The 24,173-nt window shown below is 44.7% G+C and overlaps 1 protein-coding gene across 1 annotated transcript in view; it reads right to left on the bottom strand.

The window, feature by feature from the left end:
- Positions 1 to 17,277: 17,277 nt before the first annotated feature.
- Positions 17,278 to 24,173, bottom strand: part of PKP1 (plakophilin 1) — a 54,134-nt gene continuing 47,238 nt past the window's right edge. The window contains exons 12-14 of the mRNA XM_030561191.1: positions 23,620 to 23,704; positions 22,378 to 22,481; positions 17,278 to 20,683 (exon numbers count right to left, since the gene is read on the bottom strand). Of these exons, the coding sequence (XP_030417051.1) occupies positions 22,410 to 22,481; positions 23,620 to 23,704 (157 nt within the window). The 3' untranslated portion in view covers positions 17,278 to 20,683; positions 22,378 to 22,409. The remainder of the gene's footprint in view (positions 20,684 to 22,377; positions 22,482 to 23,619; positions 23,705 to 24,173) is intronic.

The raw sequence follows: 24,173 nt of genomic DNA on the forward strand, positions 1-24,173 counted from the left end.
ACCCTAGTAACAGCCAGGCCTGGTCATCCTAGGGGCAAAATAAACCAGGTTATGAGCCCAGCTTGTGTAGTCTGCCTATCCACAATGCAGTGTTGTCAAGTCCTCCAAAAAACATAAGATTTTTTTTAAATGATAAATTGGGGGATCTTTTATTTGCCTGCTGGCTTCTGAGCCCTTAAACTTCACATATCAAGTTTCTCTCTGCAGCCAGAAAGGGTAGAAATGTACTTTATATTCAGAATCTTGGCTATTTTTCTAATCACATGACTCCAGGTGCTCACACTTTTAAAAAGAGAAACACCAAATACCACGGGACTTGCGATAAAAGTGCAAGAATTGGTAACACTGCTGTGTTACAGGACCATAAGATCTTCCTAAGCTGGCTTCATTCAGTTCTTTGGTCCCCAGCTTGTTTTGCTTGGATGTCAGGATTCCACAGAGCTGCGGGAAAAGGCCTCTCTTAGAATTCCATTGGTCTTTCCTCACATGTACAAGGGTGAGGTTATTAAAAGAAAATCAGGTCCCAGAGATGTCCCGCCACAGAAGTTTGTTCCTTGTGTGCATAATTGGAGGGATTGGTTTTATTAATATATATGCTTGGCACTTCAAAGACATGGGCTCAGATCCTCAAAGATTTAAGGCATCTCACTCCCATAGGAGTCCCTTGAGGCCCTACCCCAAAGAGCTTACACAATAAACTATCTAGGTATTCACATCATATTTATTTATTTTGCGGTAACGCCTATGGGCCCCAGCACCATTGCACTGTGTGCTGTATAAACATGTGACAAGTCTGTTCCTGGCAGTGGAGTACATGAGCACCTCACAAATGCTTAACCCTCCGGTGTGGTACAGTAAAACATTTACCCCCATTTTACGGACTAGCACATCAGGGGTCAGTTTGTTTGTTTTTTAAAGGTAGTTAGGTACTTAAAGATGCAAAGAGTTGCCTAGTGGGATTTTCAACTGTGTTTAATTCCCATGGCAGTTAGGGACCAGCTAGCTATATCTGCTGAAAAAGTGGTCATTTTGCTCAGGTGACAGTGGCAAATGAAAATCTAGGTCTAGTTTCGGCTTTGCAAATGCATGTAACTGACAACAGTTGTTACGCTTTTCAGGAGCACTTTAAATTGTATGATGGGTAAAAAGCTGTTTGTAGCAGGTGTGATCCAGAAACAGGCTGACTCCATTGGTGGCAGTAAAATCCCCTCTGGTCTCCTTTCAGTTTGGCAGCTCAGAGCCCTGTCCCTCACTTCTGTAGGATGAGGAGTGTATAAGAAACACAAAGTTCTCTGGGACCATCCTCTTTATAATCTTCTAGGACAAAATTTTAAGCCTATGGCCAAGATTTTCAAAAGCCAGTGTTGACTTTGGGGACTCAGCGTGAGTTGCTTTGAAAGAATCTGGTTCCCGGTGCGAGGGTGCTCAGCACTTTCTGACAAAGGGGTCCCTTTAAAGCTTCTCATATGGGGCACTGAAAGCATAAGGCCCCCAAAACAGCTACTCACTTGGCCCAGCAGCCTAAAAGTTAAGCACTTAAACCAATGGCCTGATTTTTCAGATATCTGAGCTCCCCCTGACGTCAGTGGGAGTTCTTGCTGTGATGCACTTTTATTTAGGTGCCGAAACGTGGTTTTTGGAGCTTAACTTTAGATAGCTGTGTTTGAAAATTGTGGCCTCTGACATCATGGGGTCAACTCTTCCAAGAACTCGGAGCCAGATTCCCAAATGCCCAGCACCAACGGTACGGCTCCCATTGTGACATGGTCATATTTTTGAATTTTCATGGTGGGGGCTGAGCTATTCTGAAAATCCAGTGTGCCTCTAAACAGGAGATGGGCTTTTTCTGAAAATCTGACCCTGTATGGGAAGTTTCACGCAGGGAGCTGATGGGATGAAAAGACAGGTCGCACCTCACCTTGTAACAGCCAGCCTGTTTACATCCAGCCCTGTGCTCTTCTGGGCAGGGCGTTTTCCTCCCTTTGGCTGAAGAACATGGAGTGCTAGTCTCAGCACCAAGCTGCACTGCCAGTTCCAACTCATTAGAAGCATAATAACCCAAATCAAAGCAACAAAACAAACGTCAGAAAGCTGAAACTTGCACTTACAAATAGCGTAGATTCACTTTGTGCTTTAGAGGGACTCTGCTGAGCTCCTGGAGATGGAACATGAAGGCTCTGGGACAAACCCATCCTTCTCAGCAGAGAAGCCTCTGGATTAGGGAAATTTTGCTGTGCTACCAGTGCAACTGGTTCTCAGCCAGGGATGCCACCATTTTCATTCTGAATGGTAGAAAAGAACTAAGGGCTTCAGAAAGGCTGAGTTTTATATGGGTGAAAATACTGGTGTTCCATGAATATCTATGAGCAGAGTCAATTGAATATTTGTGTGAGCAGGCAAATGGGACACTGAGCAGGGCATGGGATGGGAGCCTGTTGGTATCTTTCCAGATCAAATGCATTGATCAATACATCATATGCATTCAGCAACGGCTCATCTGCTGCTTCCGAACATGATCAATCAGACAGGGAATGATGATCAGTCCCTGGGCTTAATGTCTCGCCTAACATTGAGTGATGAATCCCCAACAGTGCAGCATTCTCCCGGTCCCACTGTTGCAGGGGGTATTGGCACATGTCTATCTTACACAGACTGGAATGCCCCTGTTTGAAGCCCTGGCACTCAAAAAGGCTGACCTATTGAAGGCAGTGAAAGGATTTCCATTCAGTTCTGTGGGCACCAGACCAGAATGGTAATTGCTTATTGTGCAATGGGATCTGTAAAAGTGCAGCATCCCAGTGAAGCCATAGATGGGGGCCCTAGACTGGGAGTCAGACTTTGGATGTCATTCCCAGCTTGCTGAATAATATTGTCCCCCCTCTCTGTGCCTCTTCTCTTCTCCCCCCCCCGACCCCATTAAACAAAGGTGGAAATGATCTCCCACGTGAGTAAAGTGCTGGGAGATTAGCAGATGAGAAGTGCTATTACTTTCCAGACGGCCTTTGCTCCTGGTAGCACAACCGACTTGTGTTGATTCCCGTTCTGCTGCCATGATGATGCGCTCAGCAGTAGGAGGGCCAGGGCTGCAAAGCATGAGGTGAGTGCTAGCTTAACACTGCAGTACTGTTGTACTTGGAGATGGTCGGAACTTTTCTGAATGGGAAAGGGCAATAGGGGGATGGATCACTTGTTGATTCCCTGTTCTGTTCATTCCCTCTGAAGAACCTGGCATTGGCCATTGTCCGAAGTCAGGATACTGGGCTAGATGGGCCATTAGTCTGATCCAGTATGGCCGTTCTTACATTCTGACAAAATACAGCAATCACGGAGGTGACACTGACACCAACGTCAAGATCACTGATCCCAGAGAGAAAATTTCCTCTTGAAAACACTATGTAGTGATGTTTCTGAAATGTAATGCTTTCAGAATTTCTGGTTCATGAGAGACTTACAATTCGGTTTCACTCTGAATCAGAATGAAGCCAAATTTTGAAATGCTGAAACTTCTCTCAAACTAGAAATCCTGAGTTTTTCAGCCAGCGCTAGGTGTGTCTAGGAATCTGATGGATAAATCCCCACTGTAACATTGGAGAATGTTTGTTTCTCCTTCCCACTGCTTCAAAACTCTGCCCGTACAAAGATCGTTACATTCCTGGGGTGCCACTGTTTAGCAGCGTTGTAGGAAACTGACTGTCCCTTAACCCCACCCCCATCATCCTATCAATTTCCATGCCAATGAAATCCATGTATTTGCCCAGCTACACATATGGTGGGCTTGTTGGCTCAGATCTTCAAGTGGTGTAAACTAGTGCAGCCTCACAGAAGTCTGTAGAGCTATGGTGATGTACAGCAGCTGAGAATCTGGCTGTGTGTGCATCCCTCCCTTTTTCTCATGAGCATGTTTGCCACCTGCTTAGGTAGGGGAAGGTGGGGTTCTGACTCACTTTGCATCCATGTCTCTGCTGTACAGCAGGCATCTGAGTGCTCTCTTGATTGATTTTTCCCATGATGGCTCACCCCAGCAGGAATGCTGGCATTCTATCTAAGAGCTTGTGCTGGATGAGTTTCAGGAACATGGCCACACCCATGCAGGTTTATCGCTCCATGCCATCACACATCATGGAGTCATCACTTTGAGTAAAAGAATAAATGGACACAAATCTGACCTCAGGAATCATAACATTCAAAAACCAGTAGGAGAGCACTTCAATCTCTGGTCACTCAATAACAGACCTCAAAGTGGCAATTCTTCAGCAAAAAAACTTCAAAAGCAGACTCCAACGTGAAGCTGCAAAATTGGAGTTAATTTGCAAACTAGATACCATCGGATTAGGCCTGAATAAAAACTGGAAGTGGTCAGGTCATTACAAAACCTAAACTTAATTTCCCCAATACTAACTTCTCCCTACTGTTACTCTCACCTTCTTGTCAACTGTCTATAATGGACCACTCTCTTACCACTTCAAAAGTCATTTTTCCTTGCTTGGTATCCTGCTGTTAATTGATTTATCTTGTTAGACTGACCTAACACTTGGTAAAGCAACCCCCATCCTTTCATGTATTTATACCTACTCCTGTATTTTTTACTTCATACATCTGATGAAGTGGGTTCTGGCCTATGAAAGCTTATGCCCAAATAAATTTGTTAGTCTCTAACGTGCCACAAGGACTCCTTGGTGAGTTTTTTTTTTTTTTTTTTTTTCTTTGCGGATACAGACTAACACAGCTACCACTGAAAGCTGTAAACAGCCTGGTCTGTTCATCCTGGCCTTGACTTTAACCCTCTGGTTGCTGGCCACCCCAGGCCTGCAGGAGGTTGCATCCACATCACTTTTGAGTTGAGGAATCATCGCTAGGAAAAGGCAAACTGGCCTGACCCTTCCCACAAAGCACGTCTCAAATGACCAGGTGCCACTTAGGAGGGGTTGGCTGGAGCACTGCTGTGGCCAGGACCAGCTCCAGAATTTTTGCTGCCCCAAGCGGCGGAAAAAAAAGCCACGAATTGATCAGCGGCACTTTGGCGGCAGGTCCTTCCCTCTGAGAGGGACCGAGGGACCCGCTGCCGAAGAGCTTGACATGCTGTGTCAAGCACCTGCTTGCTCAGCTGGTGCCTGGAGCCAGCCCTGGCTGTGGCACTCAGGAAACATGAGTCTTGGCTTTGCTGTTTTCCCCTGCTATGTGATACTGAGCAAGGGACTTCATTGCCCTGCTTCTTTCCCCTAATGTAAAGTGGGGACTATACTTTCCTCCTTTTGTAAAGCACGGCAAGGTCTGTGCATGAGAAGTGCTATATAGGAACGAGGTGGTATTGTGCAGTTTGAGACAACCTTTAAACTTTCAGGTAGCCCTTATGCTCTTTCCAGCCCTGCTGAAAGCTGGGCCTGGTTCTCCTGCTTGAAGCCCACAAGAATCACTCCTATCCCACAGCAGAAGTAATTGTATCCTGTGATGGAACAAGAGGGTTTTCGCAAAGAAAAAAGCAACAAGATGTGCAAACCAAATAGGCTAAGAATTTGTTCAGCTAATGTAACCCACATACCTCCTGAGTGTGGTGTTCTGTCACATCTAGTGGCACCGAGACATTTAGAGAGAGAGAGAGAGAGAGAGTAATGTGTTTGCCATGTGGCTTTTATCTCCTGCTGCAGAGGCTCATGCATTTAGCGCGGAAGGTCTCAGGTTCGATCCCACCCACCAACAACCAGGGTCTGTTGGTGTTGCACTAAACTCTGTGCAATGACACCATTGGCTGGTTTGGTTTTTTGTGGACCGAACCTCAGCCGTTGGATTAACAGCAGCAACCTCTACTGCCTGAGCAGAGGCCCCATGTCAATTAGCCCAGTGCTAGTGGCATATTTATAAAGCTTTGAGGTCATTCATAAAGAGATAGAGCTCCGCAGTGTCAGCGCAGTTACCTTTTGGAAAACTCCACATGGACCAAATCTGCAGTGGTTTTGGTTTTTCAAAAGCTTGGGTCTGACTCCTCCCCACCCATGGTGTCGTCATGCACACAAATGCAGAGTGGGTATAGCACACTGCCTTTCTGACCTGGTAGCATTATAACAAGCTTTACTCTCTGCTTGCACAAGTGTCAATGAATCCACAAGGTGTAAAGGCAGTAGAGAGCCAGGCCTCTTGTCTTTCCCTGCTGAGACTCCTTACTGGCATGCAATAGCAAAATAGACCTGTTGAACTGATTGACAACTGTGACTGTAGATGCCCTGCAGTAAACCTCTTATGCCTGTGGCTGGCAGAGGCTGCGGACTCTCAGGCCTGCTTTTTGTCTAATGCCTGCTACCACCGCGTTCTCTGCTTGTGAAGACCTCAGGCTGCTATCATGCCTGAACTAGTTCTGTTACATGCCTGTGCTGCTCTCATATTCCCAACACAATCTGCCAATGTAGAGGGACCTCTCCTTCCTTCCTTTGAGCTGCAATGTCACCAGCTAATGAGAGTGTGATATTTGGTGTCTGTCTTAAATCCCCAATTCCTGAAGTCCTGTGATTATATGAGAAGCTCAGCTTCCAGTTTAAAAAAAAAATTGCAAAGTTTGATCCAGATGCACCCTAAAGGCTCAATCCCAAATTCACTGGGTTTTTCAAAGAAAATCTCTTTTTAAAGCAGGTGTATCCTTTTTTCTTTTTTAGAACACGGAGGTATGGGAGCTGGGGGATGCTGATACTGCAGGGTTGTTATCAAAAACAGCTGTAGGAACATTTCCTCTTCCAGATTCATTTGTACAGGTTGGCTGCCCCTGGAGCACTGTAATCTCACAATATGGCTGAGTCAGGATTATAGGGGTTGTAACAATGTTTGATACTGAGGAAGGGAAGTCACGCTGTTTGGTATTAAGTGTGAGAGGGTGGCTGAGAATAGCAATTCCAGCTTCCGCAGCACTGTGTGTACTGTTTGTACAGGTTTGCTCTGCGAATTATTTCAGTCTAGATCCTCAGCTGATATAAATTGACTTCAGTGACGCAGCACCCAGTTGCACCGGCTGAGGATCTAGTGGTGTGCATGTACACACAGTATGTGGACGCATGCCTTTTGTGCACACCCTTTGTGTGAGCGTACATGGTTACTATATACTATGTGTTGGGGGTGTGTGCATATCTACCCAACATCTACCAAGAGTGGGGATAGAAACAGGTATGTGCTCACATTCTGTATGCACTAGGCATGCACATGGATTCTCTGTGTATACTGTGTTTATGCTTATGTGCATGTGCGTGCTCTGCATTCAGCCTCTAATGCGATGCTGCTTGGCTGCTCTGTGAAGAGCAGTCTTAGGAAACTCACTAAAGCTTAAGAACCATTTGTACAAACCCAAAGCTGATGTGTATCCTTTTTAATCTGCTCTTATTTGGTCTTGGAGTCATAAGAACAGAAGAATGGCCATACTGGGTCAAACCAAAGGTTGATACAGCCCAGTTTCCTGTTTACTGACAGTGGCCAGTGCCAGGTGCCCCAAAGGGAGTGACCCTAACAGGTAATGATCGAGTGATCTCTCTTGCCATCCATCTCCACTCTCTGACAAACGGAGGCTAGGGACATCATTCCTTACCTGTCCTGGCTAATAGTCATTAATGGATTTAACCTCCATGAATTTATCCAGTTCTCTTTTAAACCATGTTATAGTCCTAGCCTTCACAACTTCCTCAGGCAAGGAGTTCCACAAGTTGACTGTGTGCTGTGTGAAGAAGAACTTCCTTTTATTTGTTTTAAACCTGCTGCCCATTAATTTCATTTGGTGGCCCCTACTTGTTATATTATGGGAGCAAATAAATAACTTTTCCTTATTCACTTTCTCCACACCACTCATGATTTTATATACCTCTATCATATCCTCCATTAGTCTCCTTTTTTCCAAGATGAAAAGTCCTAGCCTCTTTAATCTCTCCTCATATGGGACCCATTCCAAACCTCTAATCATTTTAGTTGCCTTCTCTGAACCTTTTCTAATGCCAGTATATCTTTTCTGAGATGAGAAAACATCTGTACACAGTATTCAAGATGTGGGCGTACTGTGGATTTATAGAAGGGCAATAAGATACTCTGTCTTATTCTCTATCCTCTTTTTAATGATTCCTAACATCCTGTTTGCTTTTTTGACTGCCGCTACACATAATCAGATCAGTAACAGACACCCCAGAGGCTGTTTACCACTGATGAGGCTGTTAATCTCCATGTCTAATCCAGCTAGACGCCCCCAACCTTTCATTTCACCCAGCACCTACCTTTCCCCTCCCTGATTGCTTCACCCCCACCTTACACTGTAGCAGCTGAGCATGCTCATGGAGAATTTACTCCGCTCTGTGTTTAAATATGATTCTCCCCAGAAATATTGGTCCATGTCAGCCTGTAGGAATTTGATGACTCGCACCTAAGTTCTCCAAAAGGAAGCTGGCACATTTGCCAATGTGCTCATCAATGCAGATCTGCTGCCTTAATCTACTTGTCAACAAGTTGTTGTTTTTTTAAAATCGCAGTGTAGTCCCTGTTTGCATTACTATAGTAAAAAACTTACTTCCAAAGTCTTCCTGTCCTTTCTGTCCATCCATTTCTCCCTTCACATACACCACCCCCCCACCATCACCCCCCACCTCCCCACTGAAGGAAGCAACAGCCCTTTGCTTCCAGATACCTGGACAAAGAGTTTCCCTTTCTTTACTTCTGACTATTTGGTGAACTAGTCTTAAGCAAAATCCGTACCTTAGTAAGATATACAATCCTTTGTTATGCCTAAAATCTTTGGAAACATATTTTTAAAGTTGGTGAAATTTCATAAACGTGCATTGTTATGGAGATCACACACAGTAAATTAGCATCCACTTTTCTAAAAGCAATGACCATTGTTATAAACACATTAAACTTCTGTGACTGATTAATTTAAAATAATGTCTGTTTCGGTGAGTTAAATATGTAGTAAGCTGGACCGATTACTTTATGAAGGCGTGAGAGTACATTTAAAATATAAAATCAGCTTAGAAATACTGATTAAGAAAATGTAAACCAGAGAAGAGCTGCATCATGTATTCCATAATATTGAATGTTATATTCGGCGGGACGGCTGACTCACGCTTCCTATAAAGTTGCAAAGAGGACTCCGACCTGTCAGTGCTGTTCTTATGGGAAAATATTCAGTTTCCCCTAGCCTCTCTGTTTTTGGTTTTTGTTTGGTTTTTTGGTTTTTGTTGGGTTTTTTTTGTTTTTTTGTTTTTGAGACTCATCTGTTCTACTTGGCTGCAGGTGCTCTGATCTCAAAGGCAGCTATGGGTTTACAGCTCTAGCTGACCCAGGTGCCAGCACAGAATTTCTGGGGCCAAAGGGAAGTATGCAGCAGCTGGATTGAGTGAGAATATGCAGGACAACAGATATTTCTTTTTCTCCCTGAGTTCAGCAAATACTTCATTCCAGCAGAAGACCCTCTGCATCTCAGAGCACTGCGAATGTGATATAGAACGGAGGCATGAGCTTCCAGCTCACATAAAGCCAGGTCTGATAGGTGCTGATAGACTACAACCTGATAGCTGGGGAATGTCTTTCGTGGGGATGGCTTGCTGGGTCTCATTCCTCCCTGCTTTGTTTTGGAACAATGAATTTTATGGTGGGTTCTGCATGTTTGTTACTGTGACCCGTCAAAAGTGTGTCCACTTGGGTGTCTTCCTCAGGCTGAATGTCTTGGGAAAACTTAGCAGAAACAGTCCAGCTGTTTGTCCACCTGAAGCCAGGGCACAAGGAGGCTGTCTCATTTGTGTTAAAACAATTCTCAGCAGCATTTAGTTGGGAGGATCTAGTGACTCCACACTGTGGAGCAGGGCCTTGAAATTTGCCAATTGCTGTCTGGGATGAGGAGCTGGTGAGGCTGGACTGGGCACTGGCGTGAGCAACCTTTAATTCTGACAGCTCCTAATACTCTTTTTTTGGAGTGCTTGACTGAAATGTGACGCTTCTGTTAATATAGTTGAGAAGCTATGGCTGTTCTGCTGGCCCCTTCTGGCCTTAACCAGTCTGTACCATTTAACTCCATAAAAATCAGCTGGAATTCTTAACATGAAATTGTAGTGCTGTGGAGGCCAGGGCTGTACCTAGTCAGGGAGGACACTGCTATGTTGTTGGGTCATTAATGATCCTGCTGTCAGGTGGAAGAACTTGAGGGCAACGGCTTGGCTGAAATTTGGAGAAACCAGTTTCTTTTCAGGAGACAGTTGTCGTCCCATTCTCCATTTTCCAGACAGCAGAATGAAGAAACTGGTGGCAGGCCCTATAAACACACGAGACTTGTAGAGCAAGACACAGGAAGCTTTGGGCAGGAAAGAGGTCCTATTTAATTGCAGGAACAGCCAAGGGCAAGGGGCCTATTAGCAAGGGGTCCTATTTAATTGCAGGAACAGCCAAGGGCAAGGAACTGTTAGATGACCTGCAGCAGGAGAGACACTTCAGTGTCTGAAGCATCTTGGGGTATGTGTATTAAACGTTTGAAACAGCAACCTGCTCGCAAGGGGAAAGTGTTAGTGTCAGTGCAGTGTCTGGCTGACCAGCAAGGGAAGTCCTGGGTGCCTCTGGCCATTCATCGCTGTTTCCCCAATTTGTGAACAAGACAGCATTTCTGTGCAGGTGAGAGCAGGTGACAGCAAAGCTCTGCTGTGGGTTTACCCTGCTGGGGGCTGTAGCAAAGGAATTATTTCACTAGTGTACTACAGGGAGAACATCTGCAGTGAATGCTTGAGACACTACCAATGAACTAGCACTCCTGTGATCAATGTGCAGGTGAACTGCCCCACATCAGCCTTCCCCTATACTGAGAAGAACATCGAGGTAGAGGAGTGGTCGGGAATAGGTGCTTCCTTTACAAAGAATCTCACATATCTTGAGATGGTCTCCCACAGTTAGGGTGACCAGACAGGAAGTGTGAAAAATCGGGATGGGGTGGGAGATAATAGAAGCCTATATAAGAAAAAGACCCAAAAATCGGGACTGTCCCTGTAAAATCAGGACATGTGGTCACCCTACCCACAGTATTCTTGCCAGCAAGTTAAAGAAGTATGGGCTGGATGAATGGGCTATAAGGTGGATAGAAATCTGACTCAACGGGTAGTGATCAACAGCTCAATGTCTAGTTGGCAGCTGGTATCAAGCAGAGTGTCCCAGAAATCTGTTCTGGGGACGGTTTTGTTCAACATTTTAATTAATGATCTAGATGATGGGATGAATTGCAGCTTCAGCAAGTTGGTGGATGGCACTAAAGGTAGGGGGAGAGGCAGATGTGCTGAAGAGTAGGGATAGGGTCCATAGTGACCTAGACAAATTGGAGGATTGGGCCAAAAGAAATCTGATGAGAGTCATCAAAAACAAGTGCAGAGTCCTGCACTTAAGATGGAAGAATCCCGTGCACTGCTACAGGCTGGGGACTGACTGGCTAAGCAGTTCTGCAGAAAAGGACCTGGGGATTACAGTGAATGAGAAGCTGGATATGAGTCAGTAGTGTGCCCTTGTTGCCAAGAAGGCTAACGGCATATTGGGCTGCATTAGTAGGAGCATTGCCAGCAGATCGAGGGAAGTGATTATTTCCCTCTATTTGGCAGTGGTGAGGCCACATCTGGAGTAGTGTGTCCAGTTTTGGCACCCCCCCTCTACAGAAGGTATGTGGACAAATTGGAAGTGTAGTGGAGGGTAAAAAAAATTATTAGGGGACTGAGGCACATGATTTATGAGGCAAGTCTGAGGGAATTGGACTTGTTTAGTCTACAGAAGAGTGAGGGGGGATTTGGTAGCAGCCTTCAACTATCTGAAAGGGGTGGGGGGTTCCAAAGAGGATGGAGCTCGGCTGTTCTCAGTGATGGCAGATGACAGATCAAGGAGCAATGGTCTCAAGTTGCAGTGTGGGAGGTCTAGGTTGGATGTTAGGAAAAACTATTTCACTAGAAGGCTGGTGAAGCACTGGAATGTGTTATCTATGGAGGTTTTTAAGGCCTGGCTTGACAAAGCCCTGGCTGGAATGATTTAATTGGGGGTTGGTCCTGCTTTGAGCAGGGGGTTGGACTAGATGACCTCTGGAGGTCGATTCCAACCCTAATCTTCTAAGATTCTATGACTCCATAATCCTGAAGAGAAGCCATGAGCTGGAGGAGGCTTGTGCAGAGTGATGAGGAAAGGAAACGTATATGGGGTTTGCTATTTTCTATTGCTCTGTCTTTCTTGTATTATCTAAATAACTTCTTTATTGCGTGTGCAGAATTCTGTGTTTTGTGTGTCCCCCATCACGTGCAAGGGAGAGGGGAACTATAGACCCAGAACAGCCATGTTGCTGGAGTTCTGGGTGAGGAAGTGCTTAAACTGTGGAGGAGTCTGAATGGTCAGGGCTGGGCAATTGGATTGTAGGGTCTCAGCTCTGAGAAAGGGGTGCTAGACAAAGGATCTGCACCTCAAGGGCATGCCTAGAGACCCCAGAGAGGGCAGGACCTTGACTCTATTCAGACTCTGGGCTCCATGGGCATTGACCCAGTGAGATAGGCACCAAAGATAACAGTCTGAGAGTGCCCGGGGGGGGGGGGGGAGACACAGAGGCAGCGATGAGCCTACACCAGGGGTCAGCAACCTTTCAGAAGTGGTGTGCCGAGTCTTCATTTATTCACTCTGATGTAAGGTTTCGCAGGCCGGTAATACATTTTAATGTTTTTAGAAGGTCTCTTTCTATAAGTGTATAATATACAACAAAACAATTGCAGGTAAAGTAAATAAGGCTTTTAAAATATTTAAGAAACTTCACTTAAAATTAAATTAAAATGCAGATTTCCCCCCAGTCCCCCAGACTGGTGGCCAGGACCTAGACAGTGTGAGTGCCACTGAAAATTAGCTTGTGTGCCACCTTCGGCACCCCCGCCATAGGTTGCCTAAGCCATAGTATAGAGCAGGTGTGTTCCAATTGTAATGGTATCACTGAGTCTAGTGGCATTTCCTATATACAATGGGTACATTTTAAAACTTCCTTCTATCCTCATTTTATTTTGCTATCCTCCTCTACGTACATGGTAACTACTCGGTCACCTGAAGTACTTTCTGGCGTGTAATTACCCATGGAACAATCCCTCCAAGAAGAGCTTGGCTGGGCCTGACGCGGTAGTGCTGCATCATGATACATTTTTATGATGAATCACCAACCAGTCTTAGCGGTGTTGGAAAGTGCAGGGTAGAAGCAGGTATCTGGATGATAGCAGCGACATGATGATTCTTATCCCTTACGATGAGGCTTTAAAACCCAGTGGTGTCCTACACCCCCTACTGAAATAGACATCCAATGCTAAAGTGCCAAGTGTCACTGTGGCTTATAGAGAAGGTACGTGTATTTCCAAAGGGCAGCATCCCTCCCTCTCCCCACTCTTTGCCCTGCTCTTAGTGGTGTCCATGTGCTGTTATCCCCAAGCTTCAGGCCAGACAGCTTTTTTTTAAAACCCTGAGCCATTCATGCTAAGGAACACTTTTTTTTTTTTTTTTTTCCTCCTTCATGTTTTGTCACCGGCCTGCACCCTCCACACCAATGGCATTTTTGGTGCCATTCAGGGTAGCTTTATGGCCAATGGTGTGGTATAAAGCGGCTATAGGCTGGTACCAACCCTCAGAGCAAGGTAGGGAGCTGTCTGATGGCTGTTCCCATAGGTGAATTGCATGTGGGCTTAACTAAGTACATTTTATTAGCACAGGAGTGATCAGATGGCTGCTTGTTAACCATGCAGAGAACCCAAACCAAGGCTGGGGCAGACAGAGAGAAATGGGGGCTTTTCTACCCAACCCTTCCAGCTATCTAAAGTGAACTCCTAGAATTGTGTGCTGCATACAGGCCTGCAATTGTGCCGTACTCATGGCCTTGCACTGCAGAAGACATGCATCTGCAGGTTCCCAAGCCGCAGTCATGTCAGCCCAATTACCTCTCTGCTCCCCGAAGGAGAGCCTCTGGTTTCTGTAGGGCCCATTTGAAATTGAGGACACTTCATCTCTTACATCATTTGATCTCACTTGCACGTTCATTTCAGAAAGTCATGTCTTGACAAGCAGCTGGTGTCACTGAGTCAGATAAGCAAGAAAGAGCTAATTCCAAAAGATGCTAGTGCGAGCTATTTCTTATCACAGTACATCAGTTCTCCTTTTCTCACTCCCTCCTCGGCTCAGTGATTGAGGCAGGCTTTATTTCCACAGGCGCCTTTTCCTACCAGCTGCACCAGAGCCTCAAACACAAAGGTATCACACTGTAATAGAAGGTAGAGCTGGTTTTAAAGTCAGAGTGAGGAAAGGCACTTTGATCCCTTCCTTCTAAACTCCAATCTGTCCCTGTGTTTTTTCCAGGCCAATGACAGGCTCTGGCCTGTGTCCCCGGGTCAGCCACCTTTAATAAAGAATTAGTCCCCTTTAGATTTATTATCACTAAATTGGGTTACTTTAGTTGGGCCAGGCATCTTAACTTAGTGTGTGTGTGCATGCACTTTCCTAGGTGAAACATACTACATATTATATCAGACTTCCATTTTTATGGTGCTCACATGTATGTTACATGCTGCATCTGGTTGCATGGTGGATAGTCCCATGTATACCCCTAGATCCCCATCTCTCTTCCTTAACGACTTCTCTGTTTTCTGAACTGAAGCCACCCTCCAATGCACCTGTCCTGCAGGACCTGTACATGTATATGCTGACCTATACCATGGGCCCTAATCCTGCATGCTGTAGGTGCACTAAAATCATACTCAAACCAGCAGGTGTTTGGGGTGCACAGTATCGATGTAACAGGCTTTGACTAATGCGCTACATTGATTAAAAGACTAGCACTGGAACACACAGTACATGCATTGAGAACTGACTAATCTCAAGAAGTAGTTGTCAATGGGAAACAATCATGGAATGGGGGAGGTGTTGCGAATGGGGTTCCTCAGCGATCAGTACTAGGCCCTCAGCTATTCATCAGTGAGCTGGAAGTAAATATAAAATCACTGAGCTTGGGCCCATTCCAACAAAACAGATGTTAATGGAGCCAAATGCAAAGTTAGAGAGAATATAGGCCATACCTATATCCTGGGGGGCTGTAACCTGGAAAGCAGCCATTCTGAAAGGATTTAGGGGGGGTCAATTGTGGATAAGCATCTGACCATGAGCTCCCAGGATGCTGCTGTGGCAAAAAGGGCTAATGTGGTCCTGGGCTGTGTAAATAGGGGAGGAGTGAACAGATCTAAGGATGTGATGTTACCACTGAAGCTGGCTTTAGGGAGACATGTCCAGGGCTGATGCTCATGCTTGGAAAAGGATGTTGGAATATTTGAGTGTGCAGAAGAGTCACAAAAATGATTTATGGTCTGGAGAAAATGCCTGTTGGTGAGAGACCAAGTGCTCAAAAAAGATGAGTGAGAGGTCACCTGATGACCATATATAAGTAGAGGGAGAGATATCTCAGTGGTTTGAGCACTGACCTGCTCAACTCAAGATTATGAGTTCAGTCCTTGAAGGGACCATTTAGGGAGCTGGGAAAAAAGCTCTGTCTGGGGATTGGTCCTCCTCTGAGCAGGGGGTTGGACTAGAGAACCTCCTGAGGTCCCTTCTAACCCTGATATTCTGTGATCCTATCTTCAAGGAACAAAAATACTACCTAGGACAGGGCTCTGTAATTGAGCAGAGAAAGCCAGAACAAGAGCTGGAAGTCAGACAAATTCAAATTAGAAATGAAGCACAATTTTTTAAGTGTGATTAACTATTGGAACAAACTACCAAGGGACTGGATGACTTTCTGGAAGCTATACTCTAGCCAGCCACAAGTTCTGCTGTAGCCAAACATAAGCTGTTGGGTTTAATGCAGGTGTAACAGGGTGAAAGGTAATGTCCTGTGATGTGCAGGAGGCCACAGTGATGTAATGGTCACTTCTGGCCTTAAATCTATTCATGTATGAATCAATGCAGGATCGGACCCTATTAAATGCAATAACTGAACAATGAACTTTGTGGATACCAACTTGCTCCCTGTTTGTGGCATCTGTGTGGTGAGGAATGTAACCAGATAAGCCATGATTGATTGGCCAAATATTGCACATACACCGTGTGAGGAACTGAACCCAGCTGAAACCGAGAACAGCAAGAGTCTTCCCAGTTTAGTCTTCTGCTTCAGATGTCCTGAGCACTGACTTTGCAGGAGCTACTCGTGCTCAACCCATCTGAAATTCTGACCATTAAAGATATATAATGTGTAGGGTTCACCAAGTGAGGGTGCAGCTTGCTCATCTAACATGAAAGAAGAATTACCAGGAGCACCCAGTACTCTTGGTTGGTGAAATGAGGCCTCCGGAAGCCCTGTACAAAAGCAGCAGGAGACTTAGGATTTGAGTCTTTGTAGCTAGGTTCTCCATGTATAGTCCACCCCACAGTTTGCTCTCCATATCCCAGCAGTCACCTTCCTCCTAAATCTCCTCACCCTTTGCATCCAAGCCAATGCAGCCAAGAGCAGGACAAAGGGTGGAACTGAACTATAATTAGTATCAATTAAGGTGATCCCATCCCCTATTAATTCTATATACAAACATTTGTAGTCATGGTCCAAAAATGCATTCCAACTTTAATCAAGCTGGTCCATCATGTCCTATCCTACTCCTCTAGCTGGAGCTATCTCTGATGCTTCAGAGGCAGGTGTGGGGAGAGGTATTCCTTCCTGATTGCTGCAGCGTAAGATTTGGGAACATAAACTATAGGATCAGAAGGAATCCCATTGGGCCACTGAACCACAGCCCCCACCATTATGGGAACCTTGTCATAGCATTCCGCTTGTAAATGTGTCAAGATCTTATTTTACAACTAGTTAGGTTGGTTGTCCCCACTCCTCCTAGCCTGACTCCTCTGATGACTAGAAGCCTTCTACTCATTTCCAGCCTAAATCAATGACTGGCCTGTAACATCGTGTGCAAAAGTGTCCTTTATCTTAAATAGCTCTTCTCCCTTCCTGGTGTTTACTCTCTAAATACATTGGGGAGTCATTTGACCACCTCTCAGATCACATTTTGCTAGGCCCAACAAGCCAAGCTTTTTTCAGTCCCCCCTCCGAGGATCAGTTCTCCAGTCTCCTGATCACCCTAGCAGCCCTTTCCTGCACCTGGTCCAGTGACTTCATCTTTCCTGAACACGGAGGGGACCCACGTTGTGCACAATAATCCAGGTGAGGAGGTCTGACCAGTTTCAAATGGGCGTTTTATTCTTCAGTAGTTCCAACGGCAGGGAAAGCAAAAAAAAAAAAGTTCCAAGACATTTCAGCCATTTTTATTGGATTTCAGATTTTTCTAGTGAAGCAAATACATACGGTGTAGTCAAAACAACAGACATTATTTTCACATCTCTACAGCATAGACCGTACAGCTATGGATGGGTCAGTTACAAAGACAGATGATGATCTCACACTTCCCTTTACTAGGAATTTAAAATACCTAAAACACAGCACATATAGGGACCCTCTCCCCCCCCAAAGCTCACCTCAGCCTAAATTAATGGAGTTATTTACATGACTAGTGTCCTCTGGAAATATCAGGCCCTAATGTGTGGCAGGGCCAGCATTGGTGCTGGGTATGTTCCCCGCCCTGGTAATTCTCTATTCCCCTCCCACCACAAACAAGAGCACACGATATGTACACTGGGCTTGTTCTCATTGGTATTGCTTTGAGGGTATGCTAAACTCAATTTTGGCATTCAAACACCAACAAACAAAAAATCCAAGGCTCAAAATATACTTAGAATAAGTGGGGAGAATATACTGTCGAGAAGGATGTCACAGTTAAAGATATGCATTTAAAAAACAGCGTCTCTCTAAACAGTACAGTGTTACTACTGGGAAGTGAGAGTTACGCCCTTATCACATGTCAGGTGTTTTTCTGAACTCTGTTCTTCTTTGGCAAGTATGCTACTTTGAGGGGACACACCCAGCCAATTCGTTGCAGTGACTTCTGTTATCCCAATGGGCCTGATTTTCCTTACAACCGTTTTATACCAGCATTGTTCCATTGACTTCAGCAGAGTTACCCCAGATTCACACCATGGTGAGCGGGGAGAATAGAGTCTAATATCACCCTTTTCTTACAGGGAATAGTAGCCGTAAAATACCTCTGGGAGCACAGTGATGGCTGATAATGTATGATTTTGCCATATCAGATTAATGGGCTCTCTTATGTAAGTCAGTAACTAACACCACACTAATGGGACAATATTTTTGAAGCTATTTGTTAGTTTTAGATAAACTGTCTACTGAAGTAATGGAATTTATACCAGGTATGGATCTGGCCTTTTGAGTTTAGTAATTACTAATAAAATCCTATCGGCTTTAGTTAAGACACAAATAGCTGTACTTGGATACTTTATAAAGTGATATACTACATTCTACAACTGACGGTGGTGGTGCCTTAAAATAAAGGCACAGTATGTCAATTAACTGCAAAATTACACTAGGATTCCCTCAGTCTGACCCTGATGCATTTAACAGGTCAGCAGGTTGTCCCTATTAACTTTATAGCTATGGACATTCAGCTCCACAATTTCAAAGGTATGTGCCCCATTTACACATGCAACTCCATGCATGAACTGCAAGCGTACAGTTGTTGAGATTGTGCCTACAACCACCAGTAATGAGAAATGGCATGCCTACCACAACTATGCACAATGCACTTTAAAACTGAAAAGATATCTTGCACAAGAAAAGTTTGATGTTCTCCTAAGAACACTTTGAAGCACATAAATGGAGTGGTTATGTATTTGAAAGGTATGATGGCATCATGTCCCGGGGCCAAATTCCCCCTTGAGACTGGGACTATGATTTTGTTTCGCCTACTAAGTCCACAAGTCCACCCCAGGGAGGCTTTATTCTCCATCTGTTTCACTTGGCTGACATCCTTGCATAGAAAGGATATAACGTGTAGAAATAAACATGTATGGGTACAAGCAAAGAAATGTTGCTCATCAAGGTGCAAATGGTTAAAAATACTTTTTGCATCCCAAGTGAAAAATCAAGTGGCTAAGAGCTTCCACTCTACCATTTCCTTCTTGCCTTTTTACCCTGGCTGGAGACCCCAACCCCCGCATTCTACTCCACAAGGGTGCAAGTTCTGCCCCTTTGCTCAGACCTAGAGAATAGGCATAGGAGACCCAACCTAAACTCCGTGAGCCAGATCCCAGCTGCTGAAAACTGACAAAACTCCACTGCCGATAATGGAGCTATGCTGCATTGCCCCAGCTGAGGCGCTGACCCTAGACTTTTGCCTCCCAACAAAACACTAGCATTATTTTCCTTCTCTCACTCACTTCCTTAATGATTTCCTTCCGGGAGCTCCAGCAAGCCCTGGAATCCGTAGAATGACTTGCTTGTGCTAAGCAATGGTATCACATGCAGGACACCTAGCATAGACCTTCTGCAGACGTATTCCATTCACATAGCTGATCCTATCCCTTTCCCCAAACAACACATGTTCGCTCAACAGCACCGGAGATAGTGTGGACTTTTTCAAAAGAGCAAGACAGAGCCATCAGTTTCATCCTGTTAATGTCATAGAAGAAACTGACTGATTAAGAAGAAATTTAGGTCTTTTCTACCACATACAGGATGAACTGGATAGCATCTGGGACCAAAAAGTATTCCAGACTGTCCTTCCTTAAAGAACTCTCTTTAACTTCTTTAACCACTCAACTACTCCTACTACTATTTCCAACAGTGATAAAACAGCTGTTTTTCTTTGCCTTTTATCCCCCTTTAGTGTGCACTACATCCCTGAGAAACAATGTCATGTCCTTTTGTCGAGCTGAGCCTATCTAATGCCAAGCTTTTCCAGTTACAGCATTATTAGGAAAGCAATGGCGGTATTTAGTAAGATACGTGTCTTATGTTTGCTGTGGTGTCTTAAATGGTTTGTAGCCTCAGCAGCTTCCATGCTCTAGACTATCTATGACTAATGTACAGTAACATACAGCTTATGAGAAGATTTTCTGAGGCCCTGCTTCCAGTGAGATTTCTCAGACATGAATTTGCTTCTTGAGATTTAGAAATCATGTAATCTATAAGAGAAAATACCTGTCTCTGAATATGAAAGCTGACTTGACAAAGAGTTGAAAGCAGAAAGAAGCCCATGTCCACCAAGTTTAGAAATAACCAGCCATCTAAAACATTATGGTTTGTAGCTGTCTACAGTGGCCATCTACAATGAAATAAACACATAGCATATAGTTAGTAGTTTTACACATTTGCATAAGAATGGGTTATGACATGGGTTGGTACAGTTGTGTTTAGTGCATATATACATACACACACATACACATATCTATATGGTGGGATTTTCATAAGTGCCTAAGGGGGTGAAGGTGCACGACACCCATTGGCTTTCAGTGGAAATTGCGGGATTAACTGTTTTAGGTATCTCTTTGGAAAATCCCACTTTGTGTGTGTCTGTGTGTCTACACACACACACAGTTTGAAAAAAAAGTTATTGACATCTGGAAACTTTGAACTCAAATTCCTCCTCTCCCCACCCTCCCCCCCAAATGCTTTCAAATATCTGTATCAACCACAAAAAATTGTATACTTAGTTTGCTTTACAGTTAGATTAACTCTATAAACACTGCATATCTATAATGTCCTAACTAATCCCTTGAGGATTAAGTCATTCCAGACACGAACCAACAACAAACTCTGCAAGGGAAAAACAAACACTTTGATTACTCATTTCAAAATGCCTTTTTCACGTTCAGAAATGTCCTCACCCTTTGACTCGTCATAATCCCCACATCCTTTCCCTGTGCTCTTCCCCTCCCCTCCCTGAATCTGTGGTAAAGTTACAAGAATCTATCAGACCACGACTCTCAGTGGAGATGGTCAAGTTATTCATCACAGCTGAAATTCACCCCTGTGCAGGGGGACTTGATTCCATCATTTTTTCCCCACCACAGGGACATTTTGGGGGGCCCCACAGTGTTTGACCACATAGGACATACTGCAGAAGGGGGCAAATTACTAATTTTGGATGCCCCAATTTCTGGGGTGCCCAAACTCCAAATGTGAAAGGCCTGATGCGTGAGAGATGCTGAGCAGCTCTGGTTTGCTTCAGTTGGAGTTATGGGCAATCAACACCTCTGAAAATCAGGTTCTCTCAGTGGCATGTGATTGTTCATTTGCATCCAAAATGGTGTCTTCCATACAGCATGACATCACGCTCACTGTGCGTGTGAGCCCACGCTGTGCAGAGGATATCATTTTGTCCTACAAAATCGTGTCCTCTTTGTGGTGTGACCTCACATGTGGTGAATGCAGAAGATGCCATTTTGTTTGCATGTTTGGGGACTGGACAGAATCATCCCATAGGCAGAGCCAGTCCTGGGGCATGCAATACATGCTTTGCATAAAATGATGGCATGCCACTGGGCCCTACGTCTCAGATTTCTTGACCAAAAATTGAGGCAATGAATTTTAGTGAGTACTTCAAAATCCTGGCGACCTTAACTTCTCAGCCTTGGGTTCCCTAGCTGGAATATGCAAACCCTATTACACTTCTTAGCTATCTCAATGGGCTTTTCTGAGGATTAATGAGGCTCATAAAGTGCCTAGAAGCTGTTAAGTGCCATATTAAATTTGGGAATCATTCCATGCTAATCATAAGGTCTGATTAATGTGACTCGTGGTTCAAGAACTGACATGTTCCTAGAGAGAGCTGAAACAGAAGCTGCATTGCCCAGTAATTGCATTCTGCAAACTGATGTTGAACAGTTCATATTCTAGCTTGGAAGAAAAAGGACAAAGCCACTGAAGGGCTGTCCTGGTTGTAGAGAGGAGGTTTCGTGGTCACATCACATGCTCTGTTCAATGTGCTAGGCCCTGTCCAAACATAGAGAAGGTACAGTCTCTGTCCTGCCAACCTCATCTGTGTAGCTGTCACACCATGTGAGTCGGAAGGAAATGACTTCCCCACATCTAAGTCCAATGAGGCAATTTCTGCATTAGAAGCAGCAAGAACTGACGACGAATTTTTTCCTCCCCTATTGAAAATGTTGAATGTTTATTGAAAAACCAAAAATTGGAAATTTTTGTTAGCCTAAAACTACGTTTTTTGGCCAAAAAGGTTTTCGATGGAAAGTCAAAAGTTTCTTAAAAAAGCACTTTTAGTGAAAAATGTCACTGACTCAAAAAAACCACCACAAAATGGTGAAACAGGGTTTTCATGGAATATTTGCAATTGGCCCTAGAAACAGCCTCACATGCTTACCACTTAACTAAATGTAAGTGAGCGGAGCAGCATTTACATGACATGACATTGCTCCTGGTGTCAAGGCACCATCTTGTTTGTCCTTGAACACCATGTTTTTTTCCAGCAGTGACAATCCCCTTCTCACCTGCGGACTGAACCTGTGCGGAAGGTCTCTTCTTAGAATCTGGAAGACAGGGTCCTGAAAGTGCTCCCGGTTAAGGATCCCAACATGTTCTTATCGAATCCTTGCTGCAGAATGAGACATGGAAGTTATTGGAAGGCAGTTAATGCAGGTAACTTGCAAATCACTAATTATCTAACGTCATCACCCATGAGTCAAATTCCCTTGTCCTACCTCAAAGACCACTTGCAACCAGCAAGTTGGCTGTGTGCACTATATCTTTTGCAGAAACGTTAATGTTGCATGCACTTTGTGCAATCTTTTGCCTGCACAAAGCATGCAATGTGCATGCAAACTGTCATAGTTAGTGAGGGAATGAGTCTTTCCTGCATTGTCTTCTCGCTATAGATAGCAGGACCTCAACCCGCTTTGCTGAGGAAATATTGTTGCCTATACTGGAAAGACACTAAAGATCAGGTATGTACGATACACATTTGTGCAAGGACTATGTGTAAAATATGCTAGAGTGACCCTGTCTTGTCAAATTGGAGGTGGAATTGGTGTCTTAAGGAGAGCTGCCATAAGGTTAAAAACAGAAAAAAACTCTCACCATCAACCTTTGTATGGATTTGAGGCCCACAAGTTGCACCCATTTTCCACACACTGCCCCTTCCCCTCAGTCAATCCTTTTACAAACTGCTGCTGTTGGCTTTGCATGGTGTGGGGAGGAGATCCCCAGTTTAGTGAAAGAAACCAGTCTAGAGCAAAGAGGCTAGTTCCAACTCTGTAAGTTTAGGGATTCTGCTGGGGAAGGAGAAGGGACCTGACAAATGCTGGCTGCTTCTCTTGTTGGTCTAACGGATTATTCTTTCCCTGAAGTAGGGGAGGTGACCACAGGGCAGGTCTGGGGACAAAAGAGAAAGTGTGGGAATAGAGAAAAAGAACCCTTGTTGGGGACTGTCGCAATCACTTCTCCTCTAGCCACACAAGTAGGGACTCCGTGCAACTGCTTCTTCCACTTGTGCTGGCTTTGCACCAGTGGATCTGCATGGGCCTCAATGGAGTTATTTACACCAGTGTAAACAAGAGGCAAATGGGGCCCGTATGTTGGTGGGCAGCTCTAAGGGCACTCTCAAAGCCTGAGGCTTTTCTCGTAGACACTGGCAATATTTAACACTGACTTACATCCCTCGCAAATTCATTGACCTCAGTGGGTGAATCCAGTTACCTGAGAATTAGGAAAAGGCCAGCACTTGGCTTTCTCACCTGTTTGAGAATGCCCTGGAGCTCTCTGTGTGACCACAGATCACCCAGCAGGAGGCGAGCTGCTTCAGCTGCTTTTGGACAGGAGCTGGAAGGATCAAAGAAATCCAGTGAATCTTAGCTGGCCACAGCCCACCAATGCCCCTCTTGTGAACCAGCTCCACCATTGCAGAGGGTTGGCCAGCCACAATGGAGATTATTCAACTATATGCTCACAGGTTGCCTTGAAGACATCATTTGGGCAAATGCCAAGGAGGGACGGGGATTTCTGGGATGGTCCAAAAGGGAGTAACGCAGAGGAATGGGAGAAAGCTGAGCTAAAGAGACACTTCTGAACTGTTGAATCTAAACAGCTGCAAGATAGGAGGGAAATGGCATAAGTGCCATTGTGGGACTCCTTTGGAACTAGATAGCACAGATCACTCAGTAATACAATAGAAGGAACAACCTCATGCTGCTTCGTGGGGACAGCTGAGATGCAACTTGGAAGAAACAACAACAAAACAGGTTGAACCTCTCTAGTCCAGCACTCTCTGGTCCAGCACCATCCATGGTCC

This window comes from Gopherus evgoodei, chromosome 4, assembly GCF_007399415.2.
Source record: "Gopherus evgoodei ecotype Sinaloan lineage chromosome 4, rGopEvg1_v1.p, whole genome shotgun sequence".
Lineage (NCBI taxonomy): Eukaryota > Metazoa > Chordata > Testudines > Testudinidae > Gopherus > Gopherus evgoodei.